Source organism: Chrysemys picta, chromosome 2 (assembly GCF_011386835.1).
Source record: "Chrysemys picta bellii isolate R12L10 chromosome 2, ASM1138683v2, whole genome shotgun sequence".
In the NCBI taxonomy this organism is placed as follows: domain Eukaryota; kingdom Metazoa; phylum Chordata; order Testudines; family Emydidae; genus Chrysemys; species Chrysemys picta.
In genome coordinates this window covers 252,860,018-252,884,949 of record NC_088792.1, presented here as the reverse complement: position 1 = coordinate 252,884,949, position 24,932 = coordinate 252,860,018, and the positions used below count along the sequence as shown (strand labels likewise).

At 40.7% G+C, this 24,932-nt stretch overlaps 1 protein-coding gene across 3 annotated transcripts in view; it reads left to right on the top strand.

Moving 5' to 3' along the window:
- Window positions 1–24,932, top strand: part of RNF19A (ring finger protein 19A, RBR E3 ubiquitin protein ligase) — an 88,037-nt gene that overhangs the window by 33,117 nt on the left and 29,988 nt on the right. For all 3 annotated transcript variants that reach the window (XM_005291662.5, XM_065585960.1, XM_065585961.1), the window contains one exon: window positions 22,342–23,107. In XM_005291662.5, coding sequence (XP_005291719.1) covers window positions 22,512–23,107 — 596 coding nt within the window. In that variant the 5' untranslated portion in view covers window positions 22,342–22,511. The remainder of the gene's footprint in view (window positions 1–22,341; window positions 23,108–24,932) is intronic.

The window sequence follows — 24,932 nt, the reverse complement described above, 5'->3', positions numbered from 1 at the left end:
ATTAATACACATACTGTACTTGTATTGACTAAAATGCTCTAGGTGTACCTTTTTTCTTAAACTTAAATCCCATTAGTCACAGTCATGGAACAAAGCTCCCTGATGACCATGGGGTGAATCTCTTTATTGGTCTGGCTAATAGTGGTACTGCTGCTCCATCTATGAAGTATCTTTTGTAATGTTGTCTGTATGTATGTAACAAACTACTGTTACATTTTGATCCAATTTGAAAGAATTATTCCGTAAATGACATTTTATGTAATGTGCAGCAATTGAACGCCCTTTGATCAGTAGAAGAGTTCTGGGGTAAAAAACATTTTAGGCAATTCATCTGCAAATTATGAATTAACAAGGTGAGGGGACGGGAGGTAAGATAATTTTTCTATCTCTGTATCATCACCCAGCAATGAGCATTTCATAGGCAATAGCAGAACAAAGGGCAGAGAGAAGACTTGAGAAAATAGAGAGGCAGAGCAGCACTGATCAAGCCCATCCTGGGATAGGCTACGAGATATGATATAATGCACTGGTAATTGACAAGGTTATATAAGCATTAAGCAGTTCTGATGGTATCACTTGCATAGTACTCAATAAGAACACGTGGTAGCAAAAAACATTTTATAGTGTGGCTGGTTGAATAATTACAATTTGGTGCATTTTTAGAATATTTTTGAATAAATGATATGACAGTTTTTCCACATTCACAGGTTTTATAGAGCAGAGTGAATAATTTCAGAACTTTTGTAAATTAAGACCCTTAAAGCTAAATAAAATCTCCAGTTGACCGTTACGCAACGTATACTGTTTTAATAAGAACAAACTTGAATTTTGCAGATCATTGTCAAATTCTAAAAACTTAAAATTTCAACAGGAAAGCCACATTACAATTGACAATTTTTAGCATCTTTTATTTTTTAAATTCTGTAACTTTTCCATGTCATTATCTTACACACTTAATTTCACATGAAATATTAGTTAATTTGAAAATAACTGAAATTAATAAAATAAATGTAATTATTGTGTTCACCGTGTTTTCCCTCTGTAAACAGGTGGACCACTGAATTTGGCAAAAGGAAATTTTCTGCTAAGCGTTGGAGTTATAGGCCTGGTATAATTCTATTCTATTGCATGTAGGTTCTTGTATAACCCTAATCAGTGTCTTCTAGTAGTGTATTAAGCAACGTGACTAACATCTGTCACATGTGGTTCATTTTTTCTTTCATCCCCTCCTCAGCAGGGAAATTGTATACAGTCTACTTTATTTTTTAAATTATCAAAACTTAAATAGGCACATACTGCTATGTGTTTATATTGGGGAAGACAAGGTTAAATAAGTACACCTCTACCTCGATATAGCGCTGTCCTCGGGAGCCAAAAAATCTTACCGCATTATAGGTGAAACCGCGTTATATCGAACTTGCTTTGATCTGCCGGAGTGCGCAGCCCCGCCCCCCGGAGCACTGCTTTACTGCGTTATATCCGAATTCATGTTATATCGGGTCGCGTTATATCGGGGTAGGTGTATGTCTTGAATTTAGGAGCAGAATGTGAGGTTTGGCATAGTTCTTGGTTCCTGTGGATGTTTCTTCTGCAGTCTGGGATCAGCCACTGAGAAATCTGTCTCCTGTGCAGATTATCATTACCTTTGTGGTAGAAAGTTCTGTAGTGCCTGAAGAACGGAGTTGTTGACCACAGTCTCTCTCTTACAGCTTTAGAAAATCTTTTAGATATCCTTGGACCAGGCCATCGAGAACCTGGAAGATAGGGACTGGGACCTTGAACTTGACTCCCTGTTCTTTGGGAAGCCAGGGATAGAGAGCAGAGGATAATTTTGATGTACTTTCAATAGCCCACGTTGCTGAGGAGATATGCTGCTGCATTCTGAATTAGGTGGAATTACCTAAGGGCTGATGCTTTGTGCCCAACTATATTGCATTGCTATAGTCCAGCTGGGATGTGACAAAGGTAGGGTGTGTGTGTGTGTGTGTATGTATGTATGTATGTATATATATATAACTAAGGGCAGATCATCACCTACCAGGATGGGATAAGTATCCGAGGGGTTGCCATGTTAGTCTGGATCTGTAAAAAGCGATAATGTCCCCTGTGGCACCTTATAGACTAACAGACCTATTGGAGCATAAGCTTTTGTGGGTGAATACCCACTTCATCAGATGCATGCAGGATGGGATAGTCTCCTAGTCCAGTAGAAAGATTACTTGACTTTGTGTCAGAGTTTAGTGTTAGCAAGGAGCACACCTAACCTAAAGACAGATTTGACTCATTGTGGATGTGTACCATCAACCAAAGAAGACTGCACCATGGCTTCCAACTCTTCAAAGCTTTCCTCTGCTCACCAGTATCACCTCTCTGATGCTTGTATTGAGTATCAAAGCCTGTTCTTTATTCCTAAGCTGAACATGTCCAAGCAATGGGCCAGCTTGGTGTTAGTGGGATGTGGTAAAGGTTAAATAGAGCGGTGTCTCATCTGCATATGGCTGGCACTTTGGCAACAAGAGCACACTGTTGACTCATATCCAGCTTCTCTTCCACTGTGACCCCTAGGTCCTTTTCTGCAGAACTGCTACCTAGCCTATAGCAGTGCATGGGATTCTTCCGTCCTAAGTGCAGGACTCTGCACTTGTCCTTGTTGAACCTCATCAGGGTTTTTTTGGCCCAATCCTCTAATTTGTCTAGGTCCCTCTGTATCCGATCCCTACCCTCTAGTGTATCTACCACGCCTCCTAGTTTAGTGTCCTCTGCAAACTTGCTGAGAGTGCAGTCCACACCATCCTCCAGATCATTAATAAAGATATTAAACAAAACCAGCCCCAGGACTGACCCTTGGGGCACTCCGCTTGAAACCGGCTGCCAACTAGACATGGAGCCATTGATCACTACCCGTTGAGCCCGATGATCTAGCCAGCTTTCTATCCACCTTATAGTCCATTCATCCAGCCCATACATCTTTAACTTGGCGGCAAGAATACTGTGGGAGACCGTATCAAAAGCTTTGCTAAAGTCAAGGAATAACACATCCACTGCTTTCCCCTCATCCACAGAGCCAGTTATCTCATCATAGAAGGCAATTAGGTTAGTCAGGCACGACTTCCCCTTGGTGAATCCATGCTGACTGTTCCTGATCACTTTTTCCTCTCCTCTAAGTGTTTCATAATTGATTCCTTGAGGACCTGCTCCATGATTTTTCCAGGGACTGAGGTGAGGCTGACTGGCCTGTAGTTCCCCGGATCCTCCTCCTTCCCTTTTTTAAAGATGGGCACTACATTAGCCTTTTCCAGTCATCTGGGACCTCCCCCGATCGCCATGAGTTTTCAAAAATAATGGCTAATGGCTCTGCAATCTCATCCGCCAACTCCTTTAGCACCCTCGGATGCAGCGCATCCGGCCCCATGGACTTGTGCACGTCCAGTTTTTCTAAATAGTCCCGAACCACTTCTTTCTCCACAGAGGGCTGGTCACCTTCTCCCCATATTGTGCTGCCCAGTGCAGCAGTCTGGGAGCTGACCTTGTTCGTGAAGACAGAGGCAAAAAAAGCATTGAGTACATTAGCTTTTTCCACATCCTCAGTCACTAGGTTGCCTCCCTCATTCAGTAAGGGGCCCACACTTTCCTTGACTTTCTTCTTGTTGCTAACATACCTGAAGAAACCCTTCTTGTTACTCTTAACTCTTCCCTTCAGTGGACATGAAGAACAACCGATCACTATCCTTTTTATAGCAGTTCTTAATGTATTTGAAGACTGTTAGCAGGTCTTCCCTCAGTCGTCTTCTTTTTTTCAAGGCTAAACATGCCAGTTGTTTTAACTTTTCCTCATAAGTCAGGTTTTCTAAACCTTTTATCTTTTTTTGTTGCTCGCCTTTGGACTTTCTCCCAATATGTCCCATCTTTCCTAAAGCGTGGCTCCCAGAATTGGATATAGTACACTAGTTGAGGCCTCTCCAGTGCCGAGCAGAGTGGGACAATTACCTCCCATGTCTTACATAGGACACTACAATTAAAACACCCCATAATATTAGCTTTTTTGCAACTGCGTCACATCATTTACTTGTATTAAATTTGTGATCCACTGTAACCCCCAGATCCTTTCCAGCAGTACTACTACCTAGCCAGTTATTTCCCATTCTGTAGTTGTGTATTTTTTTTCCTTTGAGTGAAGTACTTTGCACTTGAATTTCATCCTGTTGATTTCAGACCAATTCTCTAATTTGCCAACGTTTTGAATTCTAATTCTGACCTCCAAAGTGCTTGCCTCCTAACTTGGTGTCATATGCAGATTTTACAAGTATACTCTTCACTCTATTATCCAAGTCATTAATGAAAATATTGTCTAGTATTGGAAGTATCTATGGGGCCCCCAGTAGATTAGCCTTCCAATTTGAAACAAACCATTGATAACTCTTTGAGTATGGTCTTTCAAGCAGTTGTGCACCTACCTTATAGTAATTTCATCACCACGTTTCCCTTGTTTACTTATGAGAATGTTATGTGGGACTGTGTCAAAAGCCTTTCTGTAATCAAGGTACTTCACAGCTATTGCTTCTCCTGATCCACTAAGCCAGTAACTCTGTGAGAAAAGAAAATTAGATTGGTTTGTAGGGCTGTCAATTAATCACAGTTAACTCACGTGATTAACTCAAAAAATAATTGCAGTTTTAATTGCACTGTTAAACAATAAAATACTAATTGAAATTTATTAAATATTCTGGACGTTTTTCTACATTTTCAGGTATATTGATTTCAGTTACAACACAGAATGCAAAGTGTACAGTGTTCACTTTATATTTTATATTACAAATATTTGCACTGAAAATGATAAAGGAAATAGTATTTTTCAGTTCACCTCATACAAGTACTGTAGTGAAATCTTTTTATCATGAAAGTGCAACTTACAAATGTAGATTTGTTGTTGTTACATAACTGCACTCAAAAACAAAACAATGTAAAACTGTAGAGCCTACAAGTCCACTCAGTCCTACTTCTTGTTCAGTCAGTCGCTAAGATAAACAAGTTTGTTTACATTTATGGGAGATAATGCTGCCCTCTTCTTATTTACAATCTTACTTGAAAGTGAGAACAGGCGTTTGCATGGCACTTTTGTAGCCAACATTGCAAGGTATTTATGTGCCAGATATGCTAAGCATTTATATGTCCCTTTATGCATTTAGGATAACTGGTCTATAATTCCCTGTTTCCTCTTTAAATGGGAACAAAGATAGGTACTATGCTTACCCTTCTACAGCCCTCTGAGACCTCACCTGTTTTCCAGGAGCTCTCAAAGATGAGTGCTTCAGCTAGTTCCTTAAGTACCCTAGGATGAATATCAGGCCCTACTGACTTGAACATGTCTAACTTACCTAAATATTCTTTCAACTGTTATCTCCCTGTTTTGGCGCATATTCCTTCCCCCTTGTTGTTAATATTATTGTGTTGAGTATCCATTAACCTTTTTAGTGAAGACAGAAGCAAAAGAGGCACTGAACACCTGAGCCTTTTTAATGTCATGTGGTGTTAGCTCTCCTTCTCTGATAAGTAGAGGAGGGCCTACTCTTTCTTTTTGTCTTTCTCTTGCTCCTAATGTATATAAAGAATCATTTTTTATTGCCTTTTATGTTCCTCACTAGGTGTAATTCATTTTATACCTTTTACCTTTCTGATTTTGTCCCTACATGCTTGTGCATTATTTTTGTACTCCTCAGCAATTGGTCCATGTTTCCTCCAACCTGTCACAGTGGCGTAGTCGAGCAGGGTAGTGTGCACAGCTTATTGCCCTGAAATGCTAGTGTCGATTTTAAGTGAGTTTTAAGTGTGGTGACTAAAGAACAGACAAAGTGGTTACTGGTTTGTTGTTTTCTGTTTGCTTATTTTGGGCAAGAGAAGAAGGGACAGAAAAGTAGGAAAATGAGTGAAAGTGAAGCTACCAAAAAGTTAGATCTCCACAAGTTGCAAGTAGAAGAAAATGAGAGGATGCATAAGGGACAGATGGAATTGAAGCAGAAGCAGCCAGGGAGAAGTTAGCTCACGAAAGAGCCATGGAACTGAGACAGCTAGAGGCTGGGGATGGAGAATGGAGAAAGCTGGAATCTGACAAAGAAATGGAGGCACAAGCAGCCAGACAAAAAGCAGACCACAAGAAGGCCACAGAGAGCCAGAGGCTAGTCTTTGAGGAGAAGGAAAAAGAGGAGAAAAATTAACTGGCTGTAATGGAGTGGAGGAGACAGAACCCCCAACCAGGGGACCCCACCTCTCCAAAAACCCACAGGTGGGAGCAGTTGTGCCCACCATATAGCGAATCTGGTGACATTGCTGAATATTTCATAACCTTTGAGAGACTCCGTATGCTCCATGCGACTCCTGAGGATCAAAAGATGAACGGTTGCTGTCAGATTTGTTTTTAGGAGAAGAAGGTGTAAATATGGGGACACAGAAAATTTCTTCATCTCTTTGCCCTGTAAGAGTTCAAACTGAAGGGAGAAGATCCCTCAGGATTATCCTTGGGGTTGCCTTGAAATACTTTTTTAATTGACAAATCGCTACAGCTCACACACTCAGCATTTAGATTGCAACTCACTTGTGTTATATGATTGCTTGTTTTAACCTGTAACCAACATATTTCTTTTTCCTAGTTAATGAACCTTTAGTTAGTTTATTACAGAATTGGCCATAGGCGTTGTCTTTGGTGTGAGACCCCAGATCAATTGGTATCCTAGATAAGTGACTGATCTCTTGGGACTGGAAGCAACCTGAATTTATTTGTGTGTGTATGTAAGTGACTATTTATCACTATGGAGAGCCTAGGGGGACTTTCTGTGACTCCACGGTAAGACTGTTAGTGATTCAGGCGTTTGCATTTGTTACTGGGTTGGTGAAATCTAATTATAGAACTTACCACCAGTTTGGTGTGTCTGCTCCGTTTTTGACAGTCTGGCCTGAGGTAGGCACTCCTGGTAGTAAGCCACTCCAGACAGCGTGGCACCCTCCACTCCTCTTAAAGTCTCTTCTTCCCTTATTCTAAAGTGGATGGGAAAGGAGTTGCGTCCCCTGTCTGGTACCAGAAGCCTCAACTATCTACTGGTTGTTGCAGATCAGAACTTTATTTTTTTGCATGTGTGCCAGAAAGCCTTAGCTATCCTCTAACTAACGACCAGTACCTTTATCTTCCCACCAACTTCGGGGGGGGGGGGGGGGGGAGCTATTTCAGTACAAAATCTATACACATTGAACATAAGAAACAATGTATAATAAGATTACTATAATAAAATATGAGGATATTGTATTGGTTGTAAAGAGGGAGGGTTGGGGGACATCACATAATTCTGGGGCCCTGGCACTGTAGGATGCTTCAGCTGTAATATGGTGCCTAGGCATGACAAATGCTAATCTTTGTTGTAAAATACTAGAGAATTCAGTAACTGGTTGTCTCTCTTTGGTCAGACATTACTACAGATGTGAAGTCAGGAAGGAATTTACTACTTATAGTTTTGTAATGCCAGAAGTTCCATTTATTTCAGTTCAAGATGTTAAGAAAAGTTCTGATATTTCTATGGTGAAGCATTTCTATTTCTAGGGACATTCTAAATGTGATAGAGATGTTTTTTCCCCCCACTTATTAGGTGAATGAAGTTGTGGGGGACTAAATTCTGATTTATTTGTGTATAAATATAGTACTTCATGGTATTTTTTTACTATTAAGAATAAAATGCAGATGAACAAAGTTCACAGGCAAACTCAAAAGCAGTTTAAAAAGCAAAAATAATGGAGTGTCAGCTTTAATTTAATTAAAATGAAAAATAAGCTTCATACTGACTGAAAACCTCTGCCAGATCTATCATTTTGTTCTGCTTATTTGGGCCTTTGTCAAGACTGGATTAATGAAGTAGTTAAACTTATAGGTAACTCTAATTCCTTACATTCAGGATTTCCTAATGCCCTAAGAATCTTCTCAGAAAAGACAGGTTATATTTGAATTCCTTAACACCATCTTCCACATGGTCTGCACTTAGAGTTAATTAGGGTTTTAAATGCTGACTTTGCTGTAAATCCTGCTTTGGCGTTCTATCTTGGCCTACAAGCAGGTCAAACAAGAAAGAGATTCTTTGATGCAAGCTGGCTTCCTTTTCAACTAAGGGGGAAGATCAGTTTGTGTTTCATTTTAATGAAAGTATTGCTACAGTTGGATTTGTATTCTAGTCGTACAGTTTCATGGGATGGTTCTCTTTTATCACTCTTAACCCCTTAGGTTGGTAGCATTTTCCAGACAGCCAACTAATTTAAACGAGTTAGGACACTCTGTAAGTACACCTCTACCCCGATATAACGCTGTCCTCGGGAGCAAAAAAATCTCACCACGTTATAGGTGAAACCGCGTTATATTGAACTTGCTTTGATCCGCTGGAGTGTGCAGCTCCCCCCCCCCCCCCCCCCGAGCACTGCTTTACTGCGTTATATCTGAATTTGTGTTATATCGGGTCACGTTATATCGGGATAGAGGTGTAGTATACCTCCACAGAATCCAGAGGTGAGAACACTTGTCCAAAGTCACAGAAGGATCAAATATAATATGTTTATGTAATCTATGCTCGTGATGTTTTGGAGTTTAATGGAGGAAAAATTCAAATTGTGCATAACTGCTTAATTTGGAGTTGTGCAGTACTGCACAGATCTGTACATTTTGGGTTGTTTGGGTTTACATGTGCCTATACTAAATGATACCTGGCTGATCCCTTTTTGACTTTGCTATGTGACAGTGTTTATCTGTTTACAGTAGTGCTCAAAACAGGCTACATGCTCTTTCTAAACAGGGATCTGGACCACTGATCTTGCTAAGATCACTTTATTCAGTGGGACTGATGGATTCCTTCAACAGGGGGGGATCCTTGCTTTCTGGCAGCTCCTCTGGCACAAGGAATGAGTTGAAGCTGGATGGAGGAAGTGGAAGGGGTAAGAGCTCATGTGCAGTTCCCTCTGCCAGTTCCCATTTGGTGGTGTGATCCTTATTAGTTCATTGCACCAGTCACCCTGTGAGAGGCATAATGTAGCTAACCTTTGCTTCCCTCAGCTGCATTGAAGGTGAGTTTGGTGCATCTGACGTTTGTGGCCAGAGAATATATAATCTCTGACCTGAAGCCCTTACTGGTTGAATCCAACAGAAAGGCAGACTAAAAGAGGAAGTGAATACAGCATGCCTTTTTTGGTAAAATGTGTAAATCTGCAAGTCTCTAGCCTATCTGTAATTACTGTGTCAAAGTTCCTCCTCTATCTTGGTGGGTCCTGTGCTTATTGGCGGATTTTCTTGCCTCAGAGATTCACCATGTGGGTTGGGGAACAGCCCAGAGACCTTCCCCGCTGAAAGAACCCACAGTCCAGGTCAATTGGGAGGTTTGGGGGGAACCCAGGCCCACCCTCTACTCTGGGTTCCAGCCCAGGGCCCTGTGGACTGCAGCTGTCTATAGTGCCTCCTGTAATAGCTGCATGACAGCTACAACTCCCTGGGCTACTTCCCCATGGCCTCCTCCAAACACCTTCCTTATTCTCACCACAGGACCTTCCTCCTGGTGTCTGATAACACTTGTGCTCCTCAGTCTTCCAGCAGCACACCCTCACCCTCTCAGCTCCTTGCGCCTCTTGCTCCCAGCTCCTCTCACATGCACCACAAACTGAAGTGAGCTCCTTTTAAAACCCAGGTGCCCTGATTAGCCTGCCTTAATTGATTCTAGCAGCTTCTTCTTAATTGGCTCCAGGTGTTCTAATTAGCCTGCCTGACTTAACTGGTTCTAGTAGGTTCCTGATTACTCTAGTGCAGCCCCTGCTCTGGTCACTCAGGGAACAGAAAACTACTCATCCAGTGACCAGTATATTTGCCCTTTACCAGACTCCTGTACCCCACTGGTCTGGATCTATCACTAAAAACAAAACAAAAAAATCTAGGTAAAGTCGTCATGTCATAAGTGGGTCTTCATGGGGGATTTGAAAGTAGAGCGCATAATCCCTTCACAGATCATCTGTGTGCAAGCATTCTGCAAATAGGGGGCAGGATAGAAGAAGTTGGAGAGATGGCTGTGAGAGAACTTGAAGAATGGGCTAATTAAGGTGACGGGAGGACAGGAGGTGATACAAAGTGATAAGGATGGCTATGTATGGAGGGAACATTTATGTAGAAAACTTGAAGACAAGGGCAAGAAGCTTGAATTTGGTGCCTTAGGAAAAGGAGCAGTGCAGGGTATGGTATGGTTATCAACAGGCTGGAAAGGTGATCTTGGCAGCACATTTTGTGTGGATGGGAGTGGGCAATGTGGGAGTTGGGAAGCTCATAGAGGAGGAGATGACAGTAAATAAACAGGAGATGAGGGCCTGAAAAAGAGTTGCACCCTTTTCTGTCCATTCCTAAGGCTGAATCTTGTAAACGTTATGGAAGAAACAGTGGTAGGATTCGGATATGGCCTGTATATGTGGGTCAAGAGAAGGAAAATTGCAACTGCCTTTACCCTCACTGGCCACTTCCCCAACTTCTAGTCTGCCCTTATGTGACATCAGAATAAGTCCTTTATTTGTAAAGTGTCCATCAGCAATTATCCCCAGCTAAATCTTCACATCCAACAGCAGTCAGGCTAAATCTAAACACATTTTCTTGGCATAGTACAGAAAATAGAGAGCTGAGCAAGGAATAAAGTTGGTTAGAAAACATAACGTTTGTATGTTAAGAGGTTCTTTGCAGGCCAATGTAAAACATAGGTCCTACTCCAAAGAACTTGTAATTTAAATTCAGAATAACATAGCTGATGAGTGATAAATGTAGATGGACAGGTCAAGAGAGTATTACAGCGTTATAATGTCTTATGTTTCTGTTGATTTGTGATGTATGTTTTTGTTTGCTTTCGTGTTTTGGTTAATATTTATTGTTTAATTTTAGCAGGTCACTATTTAAAAAGCTTTAAGATAGCCGCAAATATTAGAGGATTTTGTTTAAGTAAATGGAACCCTTTGCATAACAATAAATCCTCTTCGTGGCTCCTAGATGATGATAGGTGGGATTAAGTTAGTGGGAGTTAGGTGCTTAACTATTATATATAGGTATGTGTACAAGGCTAAGAAAATTACTTTCTTCAAACTTTAAATAAGTTAGTAGTTTAAAAAAAAATAGGCTTAGTGTGTATGAACTTATTAAAAGTGGTCTGTCTTAATTATATTATTCTTATTTCCATACAGAAGATTTCAGTTTTTGGTTTTGGGTGGGGTTTTTTGTTTTTTGTGTTTTTTGTTTGTTTGTTTTTTTTTAATCTTTTAAACTGGCAGATTCTACAAGACTTTTCCAGTCCTCCTACACAGTAAGGATAGTAACTGAGATGATGGGAGGATTCAGGGGAGAAATGGAGATTGTCAATGTCAAAATAAACCTTAAATTCCTTGATGGTATCCAAACATGTTATACGTAGTACCTTTAACAGGAGCCACTTCTGAAAATTGGGTCATTTATTTAGGAGCCTAAATACAAATAAGAGCTTAACTCTATACTCCTCTTTGTAAAAGTTTTGGTGCCTATGTGTGTAAATAACCAAGAGACTTTTATAAATTTAGACAAAAATTAAACTAAAACAATATTGTCCTTCTTATGCAGAGATTAGAATGGTACCAAATACTACAGTAAGAATTTCACATCCTGCTTATGATAGTCGTCAGTTAGGGTTTATCCATAGATTCTTTAGATTACTAAGAGAAATACTGTGAAACTAAAAAAAGGAAAATTTAGGGTGAATATCAGATACAAATTTGTGTAACAGCGAGATCCTGTTTTAAACGTGGGACTGCAACATGTGAGACATCTTAAATCAAGAGTAGGCAGAGCTCCTAATTACATGCAAAATCCCTGTATTTGCAGGGTGAATTGACTGGTTACATTTTAAAAAAGCCTTTTTCAATCGCTTTTCTATAATGAATAAATGTTTTTGTGTTTAATTTCAGGTCTATTTTCCTGCTAAAGAATCTTAATAAATTTTAGTTATAATAGTCTCAATAAAATCCAACATTGCTGTATAAATTCTCTATTTTCAAATTCAAGCTAGGGGAGTCAAATAATTATTTTTATCACATTTGCATTAACCTTAGGAACATTAAATGGAAAATACATCCTGATAATGAGTTGCACCTAATTCTAGATCTTATCTAAAAAATTGATTTGAATAGAGACCAAAAACTACCTTAAACTCAAATGTGTGTTTAGTAGACAGGTATTGTCTTTACTGTCACTGCTGCAGCGTCAGCAGTGAAAGTACGTTCTAGTCCCAGAGTATTGCTGATACCATTGGTACTGGTGCATGCACACTCTTTTCAGCATGACATACTGCTATGTAAGTTGAAGTCTGTCTAAACAAAACAAATATTAATTTCTGTTCTATTCAAAAGACTGGAAATGATGTCAAGTGGAAAGGGTCAAAAGTGAGTAGGGTAGAAAAGCATGTAAATGGCTTTGAAGAGACTGTTACAAAGAAAGAAAACAGTTAAATTAAAACAATATGGTGTCCTTTTAAAAAAAGGAAAAGTAAGAATTATATTCAATCTTTGCCTAGGTTTAAATAGATTTAATCATATTTAACCAAAATTGTTTTGGCTCTATAGTTTGTTTCCCTGAGGAAAAAACTAAACATCACCACTTATGAGGAATGCTTCTTATGCATTTATTTAATTGTAAACAATCTCCCAAATGTTACAGTAGAAACCTGAGGACTAAGCTCTAGTCTTGGCAAGTAAATCTTTTTTAGATAATCTTTAAGATGTTCTTCCAGTAGAAGAATATACCCATTTTGCTTTCTTTCCATATATTTTCCACATATCATACCATTTTTCTCATTAATCTGGGAGAAAGCCAGTAGAGGTAGTCAGATGATGATAATGATAACACTCTTTCCATTCCATTAGAAACGCATGAGAATGTTAAACAGCAGCAACTGATGTTAGACATTTTTAAATCAGCAGGTCCAGGTAACTTGCATCCAAGAGTTTTAAAAGAGCTGGATAAGGAGCTCACTGGACCAATAATATTGATTCCTCCCCTCCCCCCAGTAAATCAGGGAGCACTGGGAAAGTTGCAGAAAACTGGAAGAAAGATAATGTTGTACCAATATTTAAAAAGGATAAATGGATGATCTGAGTAATTCTGACATCAATCCCCCGGCAGGACAGTGGAGCAGCTGATCTGGGACTTGATTAATAAAGAATGAAATGAAGATAACATAATCAGTGTCGATATGGATGTATGGAAACCAGATCCTGTCAAACTAGCTATTTTTTTTATTAGATTACAAGTTTGATTGTAAAGGTAATAATAGTGTTGATCTTAGACTTAGATTTCTGTAAGGCATTTGACTTGGTATAGCACAACAGTTTGATTAAAAACTACGATGATACAAAATCAACACGGTACTTGTTACATTGATTAAAAACTAGCTAACGGTTTAGTCTCATTGAGCAGGTGTGTTTCTAGTGAGGTCTTGCAGTGATCCATTCTTGGCCTTATGCTATGTATCTCTCCTTTTTTTAAAATTATTTATTTATTCATTTATTTATCTATTTATTTAAGGTTTTTGGGTTTTTTTGGTTTTTGTTTTTTAAATGACGTGGAAGAAAACAAAATCATCACTGATAAAGTTTGGAGTTTGCAGATAACACAAATATTGGGGAGTGGTAAATAATGAAGAGGGCAGATTACTGATACATAGTGATCTTCAAATTAGTTGGTAGACTGGCTGCAGGCAAACAATGTGTGTTTGTATACAGCTAAATGTAAATGTATTCATCTAGCAACAAAACAACGTAGTTCAAACTTACTGTTACTGGGGGACTGTTTTCTGGGAAGCAGTGTCTCTGAAAAAGATTTGGGAGGCTGTGGTTGGATAATCAGCTGAATATGAGCTCCCAAGTATGACGCTGTAGACAAAAGGCCCAATATGATCCTTGGATGCATATACAAGGGAATCAGAAGTAGGAGTAGTGAGGTTATTTACCTCTGTACTGGGCACCGATGTGACTGCTGCTGGAATACTATGTTCAGTTCTGATGTCAACATTTCAAGGATACTGGAAAAATTGGAGAGGGTCCAGAGGAGAGCCATAAGCATGACTAAAGGGTTAGAAAATGTGCCTCATAGCAATTGATTCAAGGAGCTCAGTCTTTCTTATAACAAAGATAAAGTTAAGGAGTGACTTGATAACATGTCTAAAAGTACCTTTTTGGGGAACCAAATTTTGATAATGACCTCTTCAGTCTAGCAGACAATGGTATAATAAGATCCAGTGGCTGTAAACTGAAGCTAGACAAGTTTGAACTGTAAATAAGGCATATGTTTAACAGTGAGGGTATTTAACTGTGTCAGTTTCACTCAGCAGTAGCAGAGGCTTCCAGGGTCCCGGGCAGCCCCACCGTGTGTATTGCTTTGGGCTGCGGACGCAGGGTTTCCAGATTCCCAGGCCAGCTGGCTCCCCAGGCTTAAGCTGGGATTCTTATGGTTTCCAGACTGCCTGCTGCAAAGTCAGGTCTGCCACGCTTCGTCTCTGTGGCAGGGAGCTTGGAAGCCTGGAGACTCCTGGTTCAAGCTGGAGCCTGCAGCAGAGCCCTGTTTAAAGCCAGGGTTTCCAGGCCTTCAGCTCCACTGCCAGGAGACTGGAAGCTCTGGGGTCCCTGACCCTGGGATAGTCTGCATGGCAGGACTGTCCCAAAGCCACAGACCCTGGAAGCTCAGGATATCCAGCAAGCCAACCAGGTGTGATGCCCAGCAACCAGAGAGGTTTCTGATGGTTACCTGTGGTTTGGCAACAGTTCTTCTGTGAAACATTTTGGATTTTATGAAGCTGCACTTTCTCCAACAAAACTGGTTTGTCAGAAAAATTCCTGACCAGCTCCAGTCATGACTTTTATGTAGTCTCAGGATTTTAAAACTTTTTATAACTGCAAACTTTTAAACAAACTCTAGAAATTCTCCTTTGAGTGATTGCGTATATCCATTACACTAAGTGTGTATGCACATCCTATGTACCAGAACCTGAGAGTTTTCCTTAGAGGTACCTGTAGGAGTGACTATGTCTGTGCTCTGGCATCCCTCATGCTTCAAGCCAGGGTATAAAGGGTGGAGCAATCCCACCCATCCTTCGGTTTCTTTTTACCGTTTGCGGTTGTGGCTGGAGTGTGCTCTCGGCTCGTTCCTTCTGCGAATGTGCCATTATGGTTAATTTTTGTGTGTGTTATACACATTTTGGGCTCTTTGACTCCCTTTTCTTTTTTATATCCATTCTTCACTGTCAGTAATCAGTGGACTCTGGGCCCTCACTGGTACTTGAAGAATCTGTGAAGGTCTCCTGGTTTCATCCACCACACCAATCGATTATTCACATGTCTTCTTTCCAAAGCCACATGCTCATAAAGATATGCAATTACTGTCACCTCAAGAGAAGACATGATTGTAGGGAAAGCACTCCTCCTTCTAATAAGACTTCTAGCCCCACCTCCTCTGGAAGCTGCTTGGAGTCACTTGGGTAATGGACATATGCAATCGCTTGAAGAAAAATAGGTTACTCACCTTTTGTAACTGTTCTTCCTGATGTGTTGCAGGTTTCCATTACAATCCACCCTCCTTTCCCAACACACTGGAGTCTTTCATCTAAGAGACTGGTATGAAGAAAAGAGAGGCAGTGTGGCTCTGCCCTTTATACTCTGGGCTTGGAGTATGAAGGACACCAGGGTGAAGGCACGGCTGCCCCTGTAGCTACTGCTAGGAAAAACTCTCTGGCATCAGTGCCTGAGATATGCACATTCCCCCTAGTGTAATGGACGTATGCAGCACACTTTGGAGAAGAGCTACAAGACAGGAGTAACTTTTTTTTTTTTCTTCCAGATTTGCTCCCACTAACAAGGGTAATAGGGCCTGTTAAATTAGTGCTGTCTAAAGATGCTTGACCTCACATGCTTTCACCGATTCAGAATTTTTAGCTTTCTTGCTTGGCAAGGTGCACTAGTGAAGCATAGTGCTTTCCATAGGGTGATTTGTTACGTCATTGTTTTGTAATACTGTTTCAAGAAAGCTCTAAAAGGGTCCTGTTTTAAATAGGAAATTTTGCAACATAAGGCGGTGTGTGTGTGTGTGTGTGTGTGTGTGTAAGTAAAATGTATCTCAAACACATATTGATAGACCCTCTGTGGATCAGTGCCAAGCTTGAGATGCTCTGTGGTGGTTGACATTGTTAGCATAGATTCATAGATTCTAGGACTGGAAGGGACCTCGAGAGGTCATCGAGTCCAGTCCCCTGCCCGCATGGCAGGACCAAATACTGACTAGACCATCCCTGATAGACATTTATCTAACCTACTCTTAAATATCTCCAGAGATGGAGATTCCACAACCTCCCTAGGCAATTTATTCCAGTGTTTAACCACCCTGACAGTTAGGAACTTTTTCCTAATGTCCAACCTAGACCTCCCTTGCTGCAGTTTAAACCCATTGGTTCTTGTTCTATCCTTAGAGGCTAAGGTGAACAAGTTTTCTCCCTCCTCCTTATGACAACCTTTTATATACCTGAAAACTGCTATCATGTCCCCTCTCAGTCTTCTCTTTTCCAAACTAAACAAACCCAATTCTTTCAGCCTTCCTTCATAGGTCATGTTCTCAAAACCTTTAATCATTCTTTTTGCTCTTCTCTGGACCCTCTCCAATTTCTCCACATCTTTCTTGAAATGCAGTGCCCAGAACTGGACACAATACTCCAGCTGAGGCCTAACCAGAGCAGAGTAGAGCAGAAGAATGACTTCTCGTGTCTTGCTCACAACACACCTGTTAATACATCCCAGAATTGTGTTTGCTTTTTTTGCAACAGCATCACACTGTTGACTCATATTTAGCTTGTGCTCCACTATAACCCCTAGATCCCAGCCTTGTTTAAAAAAAGCCTCATCCACCTCTTCCATCTGGTTAGGTGGCCTGTAGTAGACTCCTAGCATGACATCAGCCTTGTTTTTTACCCCTTTTAGCCTAACCCAGAGACTCTCAACACTTCCGTCTCCTATGTCCATCTCCACCTCAGTCCAAGTGTGTACATTTTTAATATATAAGGCAACGCCTCCTCCCTTTTCCCCCTGTCTATCCTTCCTGAGCAAGCTGTACCCATCCACACCAACATTCCAATCATGTGTATTATCCCACCAAGTTTCAGTGATGCCAACAATGTCATAGTTGTATTTATTTATTAGCACTTCCAGTTCTTCCTGCTTATTACCCATACTTCTCGCATTTGTATATAGGCATCTAAGATACTGGTTTGATCTTTCCTCCCAGTTTTGTCCTGACCCTCCTTTCTCTCTGCCAGTATAGCCCACACTCCCTCTCATTTCCGACCCATCTCCCAGGTCTCCTTGTTCCCCACTTACCTGTGGGCTTTGCTCACCTGTCCCCGTCGAACCTAGTTTAAAGCCCTCCTCACTAGGTTAGCCAGTCTGTGTCCAATAGGGTCTTTCCCCTCCTCGAAAGGTGAACGCCATCTCTGCCTAGCAGTCCTTCCTCGAATAGCATTTCGTGGTCTAGGAAGCCAAAGCCTTCCTGGCGACACCATCTTCGCAGCCAGGCATTCAGCTCCATGATGCATCTGTCTCTGTCCGGGCCCCTACCTTTGACAGGAAGAATCGAAGAGAATACCATGCTGCAGTGTTTCTTGGCAAAGGAGCTAATGAATCCAAATGTCAAGACCAACAAAACAGGAAGAAAAGGACACTATATGCTTTTAATCAATTATATTCCTTTCTATTTTTTGTTGTTAGCACAAATATTTTCTGTAAAACCTATCACCATAGTAGGTAGTAGCTAAATAAAAAAATTAAAAAGATAAAACTACATGTGCCACTCATAACACACAAACTAGAATCACAGCTATTCTGCCACCAGTGATCTATTAAGTAAAAACAAAACAACCCTATTTAAAGGAAAAACCACACATCAGAACAAACAGTTAACTGAATGCCAAATAAAATAATTTAACCTTATGCTGGCCTCTCGCTCCATCAAAAGCATCCCATCTTTCTTACTCGAGAGAATTTTGGAGTTCTACTGACTTTGCTAATCCAGGACACTCAGGAAGGAACAGTGACAAAAAATGCCCCCTTCCACCTTCAGTTGGGCTGGAGATCATAGGTAATGTTCTTAGCAGGAAAAACTGCTGAGAACATATCACACCCGTGTTCTTCACTCTCTTGGTGGCTCTCAGTTTGCTTCTTTAACTTTGTTCTTCTAAAACCTTGTTCTTGACTTTTAAGGTGCTCAGTATGTTGGGACAAGCTATCTCTCAAATGGCCTCTCTATCCATGACCTAGCAAAACTGTTATGCTTTTTGGGAACAGTGAGTGCCCAGGATGATGCTCTCAAGAACTGTAGTCAGATATTCTCTGAATGTTCATCTTTGAAATGACCTACTGGAAGAGATGAGACAAAACCCAATCCTGGTTGTGCTATGCACTGAAAATAAACCAGGCTATTGCACAGAAGTTTTAGAAAGTAATTGCAATAAGAAACAATCCACCCACACAAAGCAAAGTTAGGACAGGTAAGATCACAGCTTGTTGAATCTAGGGTTTCTTGGCCAGTTACTCTATGCAACAGCATCAACTTGCACTTCTGGCAATGAGGGTGAAATATCTGTCTTGGGGTCATCTTCCTTCCTTTCTCCCTCTTTTTCTCCTCCTCCCCCCCTTTGCCTCCAGGGCTGGCAACAGTGTTTAAAGCACACAATAACTTGGAAAATATTAGCAGGAATGTTATTAACTTAGACCTGGTCCACACTAGGAAATTAGGTCAGAATAACTACATTGCTCAGGGGTGGGGAAAATCCCCATCCCCATAGGACAGGACCTACCACTATGAGCTGAGCTTTTAGTTTTTTGTTTTTCATTTTATTTCATTGTATTTCACATTTGCAAAAAACACATGACTTTACTAATTCTTGTATTATTTTGTGCAGATCTGACCATAATTAGTTAAGTTATCAGAATGAAGCTAGTCTTTATACCCTCTCTTCTGCATGGCTACTCGTGTGTTATCTTTTCTTTTTAAAACTTTGTAACTAATAATAAAAGCCACATCTACTTCAAAAGAGAGAATGGCTAACTGTCTTTCAGATTATGAATCTGATGTAGGATAATTGTAGGTTGCCTTTAAATAAGTGGCAACTTCTATATTCCAAAAATGAGGCAAAGTCTCTTAGGAATTGGTCTTGCTTGAGAGTGAATGTTTGAGATATCCCATGCAAAGAGAACACAAGATTGAAAGAGAACATTTATTAGAACATGGGAAAAACTTTGCTTATAAAAAGTGCAGTTGATGAATCACCATAGATGCTATTTCTTGATTCACACATCTGTTGAAATTGGCAAAAAAAAATCTTGTAATGCACATTCTTTCCTCTCTAGAGAAAGGGAGGGAGGGAGGTTTATATTCCTATTCTTGGTTACTTATAAGAGTTTATTGCCAACAAGTTTATCACCTTAAATTAATGTTGTTTTTTGACTATAACTGATCTGTTTCATACTTAGTGCCTGAAGATAACACTTTTGTATATATTACTGTTGCTTACAACACCAACAATTATTATTAATTATTTTAAATTATAATTCCAATAATTATTATTATAAGGGAAACATTAGAGAAAAAGAGTTTGGTTTTGTCAGGTTGTTTATTTTGTGCATTTGGTAGTATTTGTGCTGTCTGACAAGGAGCCTTCCAGCAGGTAGGAGGTGGCCCTGGCTGAGCAGGAGCTGGCACAAGTTAATGACCCATCGCGTCCATCCACCCCCAGGGTAACCAGACTTTTGGTGTCCCATCAGTACATCTGACCGGAACTGCCAGGTCCCTTTTTCGACCGGACTTTCTAGTTGAAAACCGGGAACCTAGCAACCCTAAGCATCCCATCAGTGAAAAATAGTGTTTTAACAGTACTGAATGGATTTTGCTTGCTAAATTCCCCATTCCCAAGGCCTTGCAGCCTTCTCCAATTTGTAAGAGAGGAAAAGGTCACTTAGTTCATGTTATTTACATCGGTTTGAGTGTGACTGGACCGTTAACTGGAAATGCAAATAATAGTATGAAGCTGCAGGTTTTTAAAAGTAGGCCTTCCCTTACACATTCTGGCAGCAAAGTTGCTATGGAAATGACTCTCCTAGATTTTCTAGACTTGCATCCGACGTGTAAATGCTAATGCTGTTGCAGCAGAGGGATGATGAATTTACTGTAAGATCTCAGTAATCTGTTCTTGGTGAATCAGTTTGTCAGATCATAATACAGTAGCTTAAATACTTTGTTCCATTTAGTATATATTGTTTATGTATATTGAGTCAATGCAGAATTCGTTTGCATAAATTATGCATGATGCGCATATGAACATTATATTTCAGTCCCATAAAATGCAGGACTTGAAATATACCAACTTTTAAAGAAATACACTTAAAAGCGCCTAACCATGGTTCTCGGTGTTAGTGAAACCAGCTGTAATTTCATGACTCTGAAGTATTTTCACAGCATAGCAGTCACATGATGAAACCATCAGGTATTGGCTTACAAAATTGAAATGTCAATAAAATGGAAATAGAAAATATATATAAATACTAAAAATGTAAAATGTGGTGGAAAGTGAGACATTAGATTCTCCTCACGGTCGTCACTATATGCTGTGTTCGTGGTTGTGTTTTAATTATCCTCTTGGCTGCAGATTTACAGCTATTTAAGGAGAGGTTTTGTTTTTAGGGTGTGGATTTTGTTTGTTTGTTCTTTGTTTTCGATATTTTTTAACAAAGATGAGAATGACCTCCTCAAATATGTGCACTAGCCTAGCCATGATATGACCATATTTATATCTTGATTTACTGTTTCTTGTTGCACATACATGGGATCAAATCTTTCTCTCAGAGAGATCAGTGGGTTGATGTTTCCACTGCTAGTGGAATCTTCTTTTGAAACCTCCCCTGCTTGACCTTGTGTTCTAGGTGTTGCTGATCTGGCTGCTGTGGGAAGGGTCTCTAGACATGCACTTAGTCACTGTTCAACCAGTGGCTGGTCCTAAGTCTTCCACCTTCCAAAATGTATTAAAAAAAAAAATAGAATTTGTAATATATCACGTTATGTACACCCTACAAATCCCTCCTTCTCCTTCCTATTTGTTTCTAGCAGTTAACTTCAGTATGACACATTAAAAACCAGTTGCACTCCTCCTTTTCCATATTGAGGTAAAATTTGAAACATTGAGAAACAAAATATGAAGGCCCGCAAAGTGGTAGTTCACAGTACAACGGAGCAAGCCAGTACATCCAATTATACAATATTGACATCTTCCAGGAAACACCTCCCATTTTCTCCTCATTACCAAAAGTTGTATTATCAGGTGTCATGTTGTATGAGAGCCAGATAGCCCCCTGTATGGAAAAACCTGTGGGAAGGATGGGTAATGGAGGTGCCCTTACTGCATTTTTCTATAACTGGCTCCTTTGCTAGAAGACAGTGGAAAATGGAGGTTGTGGATTTTGGATGCCATGTTCCCTCCCAGTCTCATGGATCCATGAGGAAGGGAGACCAGTGCTGTCTTGTAGGGGTGGCTGCCACTCTGCTGGTTCCCCTTTTGCCTGGAAGCAAGATCCAGTAAAAGAACCATGCTGCCATTGGCTGGGTCTCCTGGCAGCTGCTTAATAGCAGCCACCGAAGGAAACCTGAAGGAAGTACAGCTCCAATCTCTATTACCTCCTGCCTGGATTTCAGAATGGAAATCCCATGTTTGTTCTCCTCATGCCCTGTTTCTAGAAACCCAGAGACCCTGAGTGGAAGGATATTCATATAGAGCAAGGTTTTTTGTTTTGTTTTGCTAGCTATAGTGGTTCTATGAGATGTCTCTCTCCACCCCCTGATCCCAAAACTACAAAGTATTGTAGCCTTAATAGGTTAAACACTATAAATGCACTAATTACACTATACTTCTGTTTGGCAGAGCTGCTTATATTTTATTTTCCATCATTCTTTTATCATGACTTGTATTACAGTAGTACCTACAGGAGCTGTTGCCCAATTGTTTTATTCACGGCACAGTGTAATAAAAAGACAAGAATTTACAATCTTGGTAAATGACAAAGACGCAGCAGGTTAATGAAACAGATAGGTAAGGCTCTTGGTGGGAGAGGAGGAAGAGTTAGCTATAATATGTATAATATGAGTAATAAGGTGCTCAGGTACTATGCTCTTTTTTTAGAACTAGCAAAGGGACTGAATGAATATGAGTCTAACCTTTCTTTTTTTCTCCCCACCCCCTCACAATTCAGGTAATTTCTATGAAGAGTAGACAGGAAATAAATGCGTGTGAAGAAGCTTCTGCATGAAGATTATCTGTCCAGTAGCGATTACCTGACAACATGACTTAGGATATGTCCTCTCATATTGAATTGAGCCTTAAAAATGATTAGGATTACATGTTAACTTTAATACACTTCTGATGAATGTTCTAGAAATGAGTTTGCATCGGCAAATGGGTTCTGATCGGGACCTGCAGTCTTCTGCCTCCTCAGTGAGTTTGCCTTCAGTTAAAAAGGCACCAAAGAAAAGAAGAATTTCATTGGCCTCTATCTTTCGGAGGAAAAAGGACACAAAACGCAAATCCAGGGATTTAAATGGAGGTGTGGATGGAATTGCAAGTATTGAAAGTATACATTCGGAAATGTGTACAGACAAGAACTCCATTTTCTCCACGTATACCTCTTCAGACAGTGGAGCCACCTCTAGCAGCAAACCGAGTGGAGACTTCATGGAGTGTCCCTTGTGCCTTTTGCGGCACTCTAAGGACAGGTTCCCAGAAATAATGACTTGTCACCATAGGTCTTGTGTGGATTGCTTACGTCAGTATCTCCGGATAGAAATCTCTGAGAGCAGAGTTAATATCAGCTGCCCAGAATGCTCTGAACGATTTAATCCCCATGACATTCGTTTGATATTAAATGATGACATCTTGATGGAAAAATATGAAGAATTTATGCTTAGACGGTGGCTAGTTGCAGACCCGGATTGTAGATGGTGCCCAGCTCCAGACTGTGGGTAAGAGTGTGTATTTTTTGTTTTGTTTTCCTTTTCCCATCTGATCTGGTGGGGCATATTGAACTTCTCTATCTAGTAAAATCACTGTCACCAAATCTCCCCCATCATCTCTCTACATTATTGTTTGAATTTGTAACAAGTAAATTAGAGTAATTCTAATGTTGTTGTAATTATTTCCACATTATTGTTGACAAACGTTCTTATGCTCTAACCAAGAAAATTGTGCTAACAAATTGTTCTAGTTTGTGAATAAGGTGTATATAAAGCAAATCAGGTGACAAAATTGGTAAGGTAGATGTATGGAGCTCTAAGTACTAAGTATAAGGCTATTTAAAAGGAAGGATGAACTGTTGTACCTTAAAGCACTGGCACTTCAAGTGCCAGTAGCTGGGGGGAAGCAGAATTCCCTTAAAAAATAAAATAAAGTAAAACAAACAAAAAAAGCCCTGCCAAAGACACTCAGATATTGTGTCAAGTATCAGAGGGGCTGTTAAAAGTCCGGGCAGCGGTGCAGTGGGGCTAAGGGAAGCTCCCTGCATCTGTGCAGCTCCCTGAAGAGGCCAGCATGTCCCTGCGGCCCCTAGGCACAGCACTGGCCAGGAAGGCTCTGTGCGCTGCCCTCACACCGAGCGCCAACTCCGCAGCGCCCAATGGCTGGGAACCTGCGGGCGAGAGTAGTGCGTGCAGCCCCCTGGACGCCTGTGCGCCATGGGGCCGCAGGGACATACCGGCTGCTTCCCGGAGCTTGGAACCCCCTACCAGAGCCCATACCCCATCTCACATTCCAGAGCCCTCGGTCCCATCCAGGAACCCCCTCCTGCACCTCAAACCCCTCATCCCTGGCATCACCTCAGAGCCTGCATCCCTAGTCGGAGCCCTCACCCCCCAACCCCCTGCCCCAGCCCTGAGTCCCCTCCCACAGCCCGAACCCTTCATCCCTGGTCCCACCCCAGAGCTTGCACCACAACTGGAGCCCTCACCCCCCCTGCACCCCAAACCTCTCATCCCCGGCCCCACCCCAGAGCTCGCACCGCAGCCAGGGCCCTCACTTCCTCCAGCACCCCAACCCTCTGCCCCTAAAAAGGGAGGAAGGCTGGCAGAGGGTAATGAAAATAGGATCCTGCAGTATATGTTTTCACATGGTTCCAAATAGTGTCATTTAAAAAATAAAACAAAAAAGCTCTCCTCAACTGATGCTCAGGCAGGCCACCATCGGTTATTTGATTTCTTGTAGGCCTCCTGATAAAAGTGAGCCTCGAAAAGGCATTTGAAGGAGAAGAGGGTAATGGCCTTACAGGTCATTCTAGAGACAACAAATTCCGTGCATGGAAGAAGCTGACAAATGGGTGGACAAGACATGGTATAGTTGATAGAGTGGAGGCAGTGTGGGTGACATGATAAGTTGAATAGAAGAAGGGAGGGGCAGATTTGTACAGAGCCTTGAGGCCAAAGACAAGAAGTCTACTTTTGATACAGTGGTATAGGGACAGAAAGTATTTAATAGTTTATGTATGAAGAAGTACTTCTCTCTATGAATTTTCAGATTGCTGTTTCCTCAGTAGAATGAAGTATTGTAGAACTTTGCTAATTTGCATTTGCACTAATTCCATACCAATAATTTGTACACAGTTTTGCCTGGCTTTTAAGCAAAGATTTAAGAGCAGAAACAGAACTGCAGTGAGAGTGTTGGACTAACTAATGTGCTCGTGTACTGTGGAGCATTATCATAAATAATTAAAGTTCAGCAGGGCTTTTCTTATCAAATGATCTTAGTACATTTCGTGATGATGTATCTTTGATTTGCTAATTCACAAAAATTATTTAT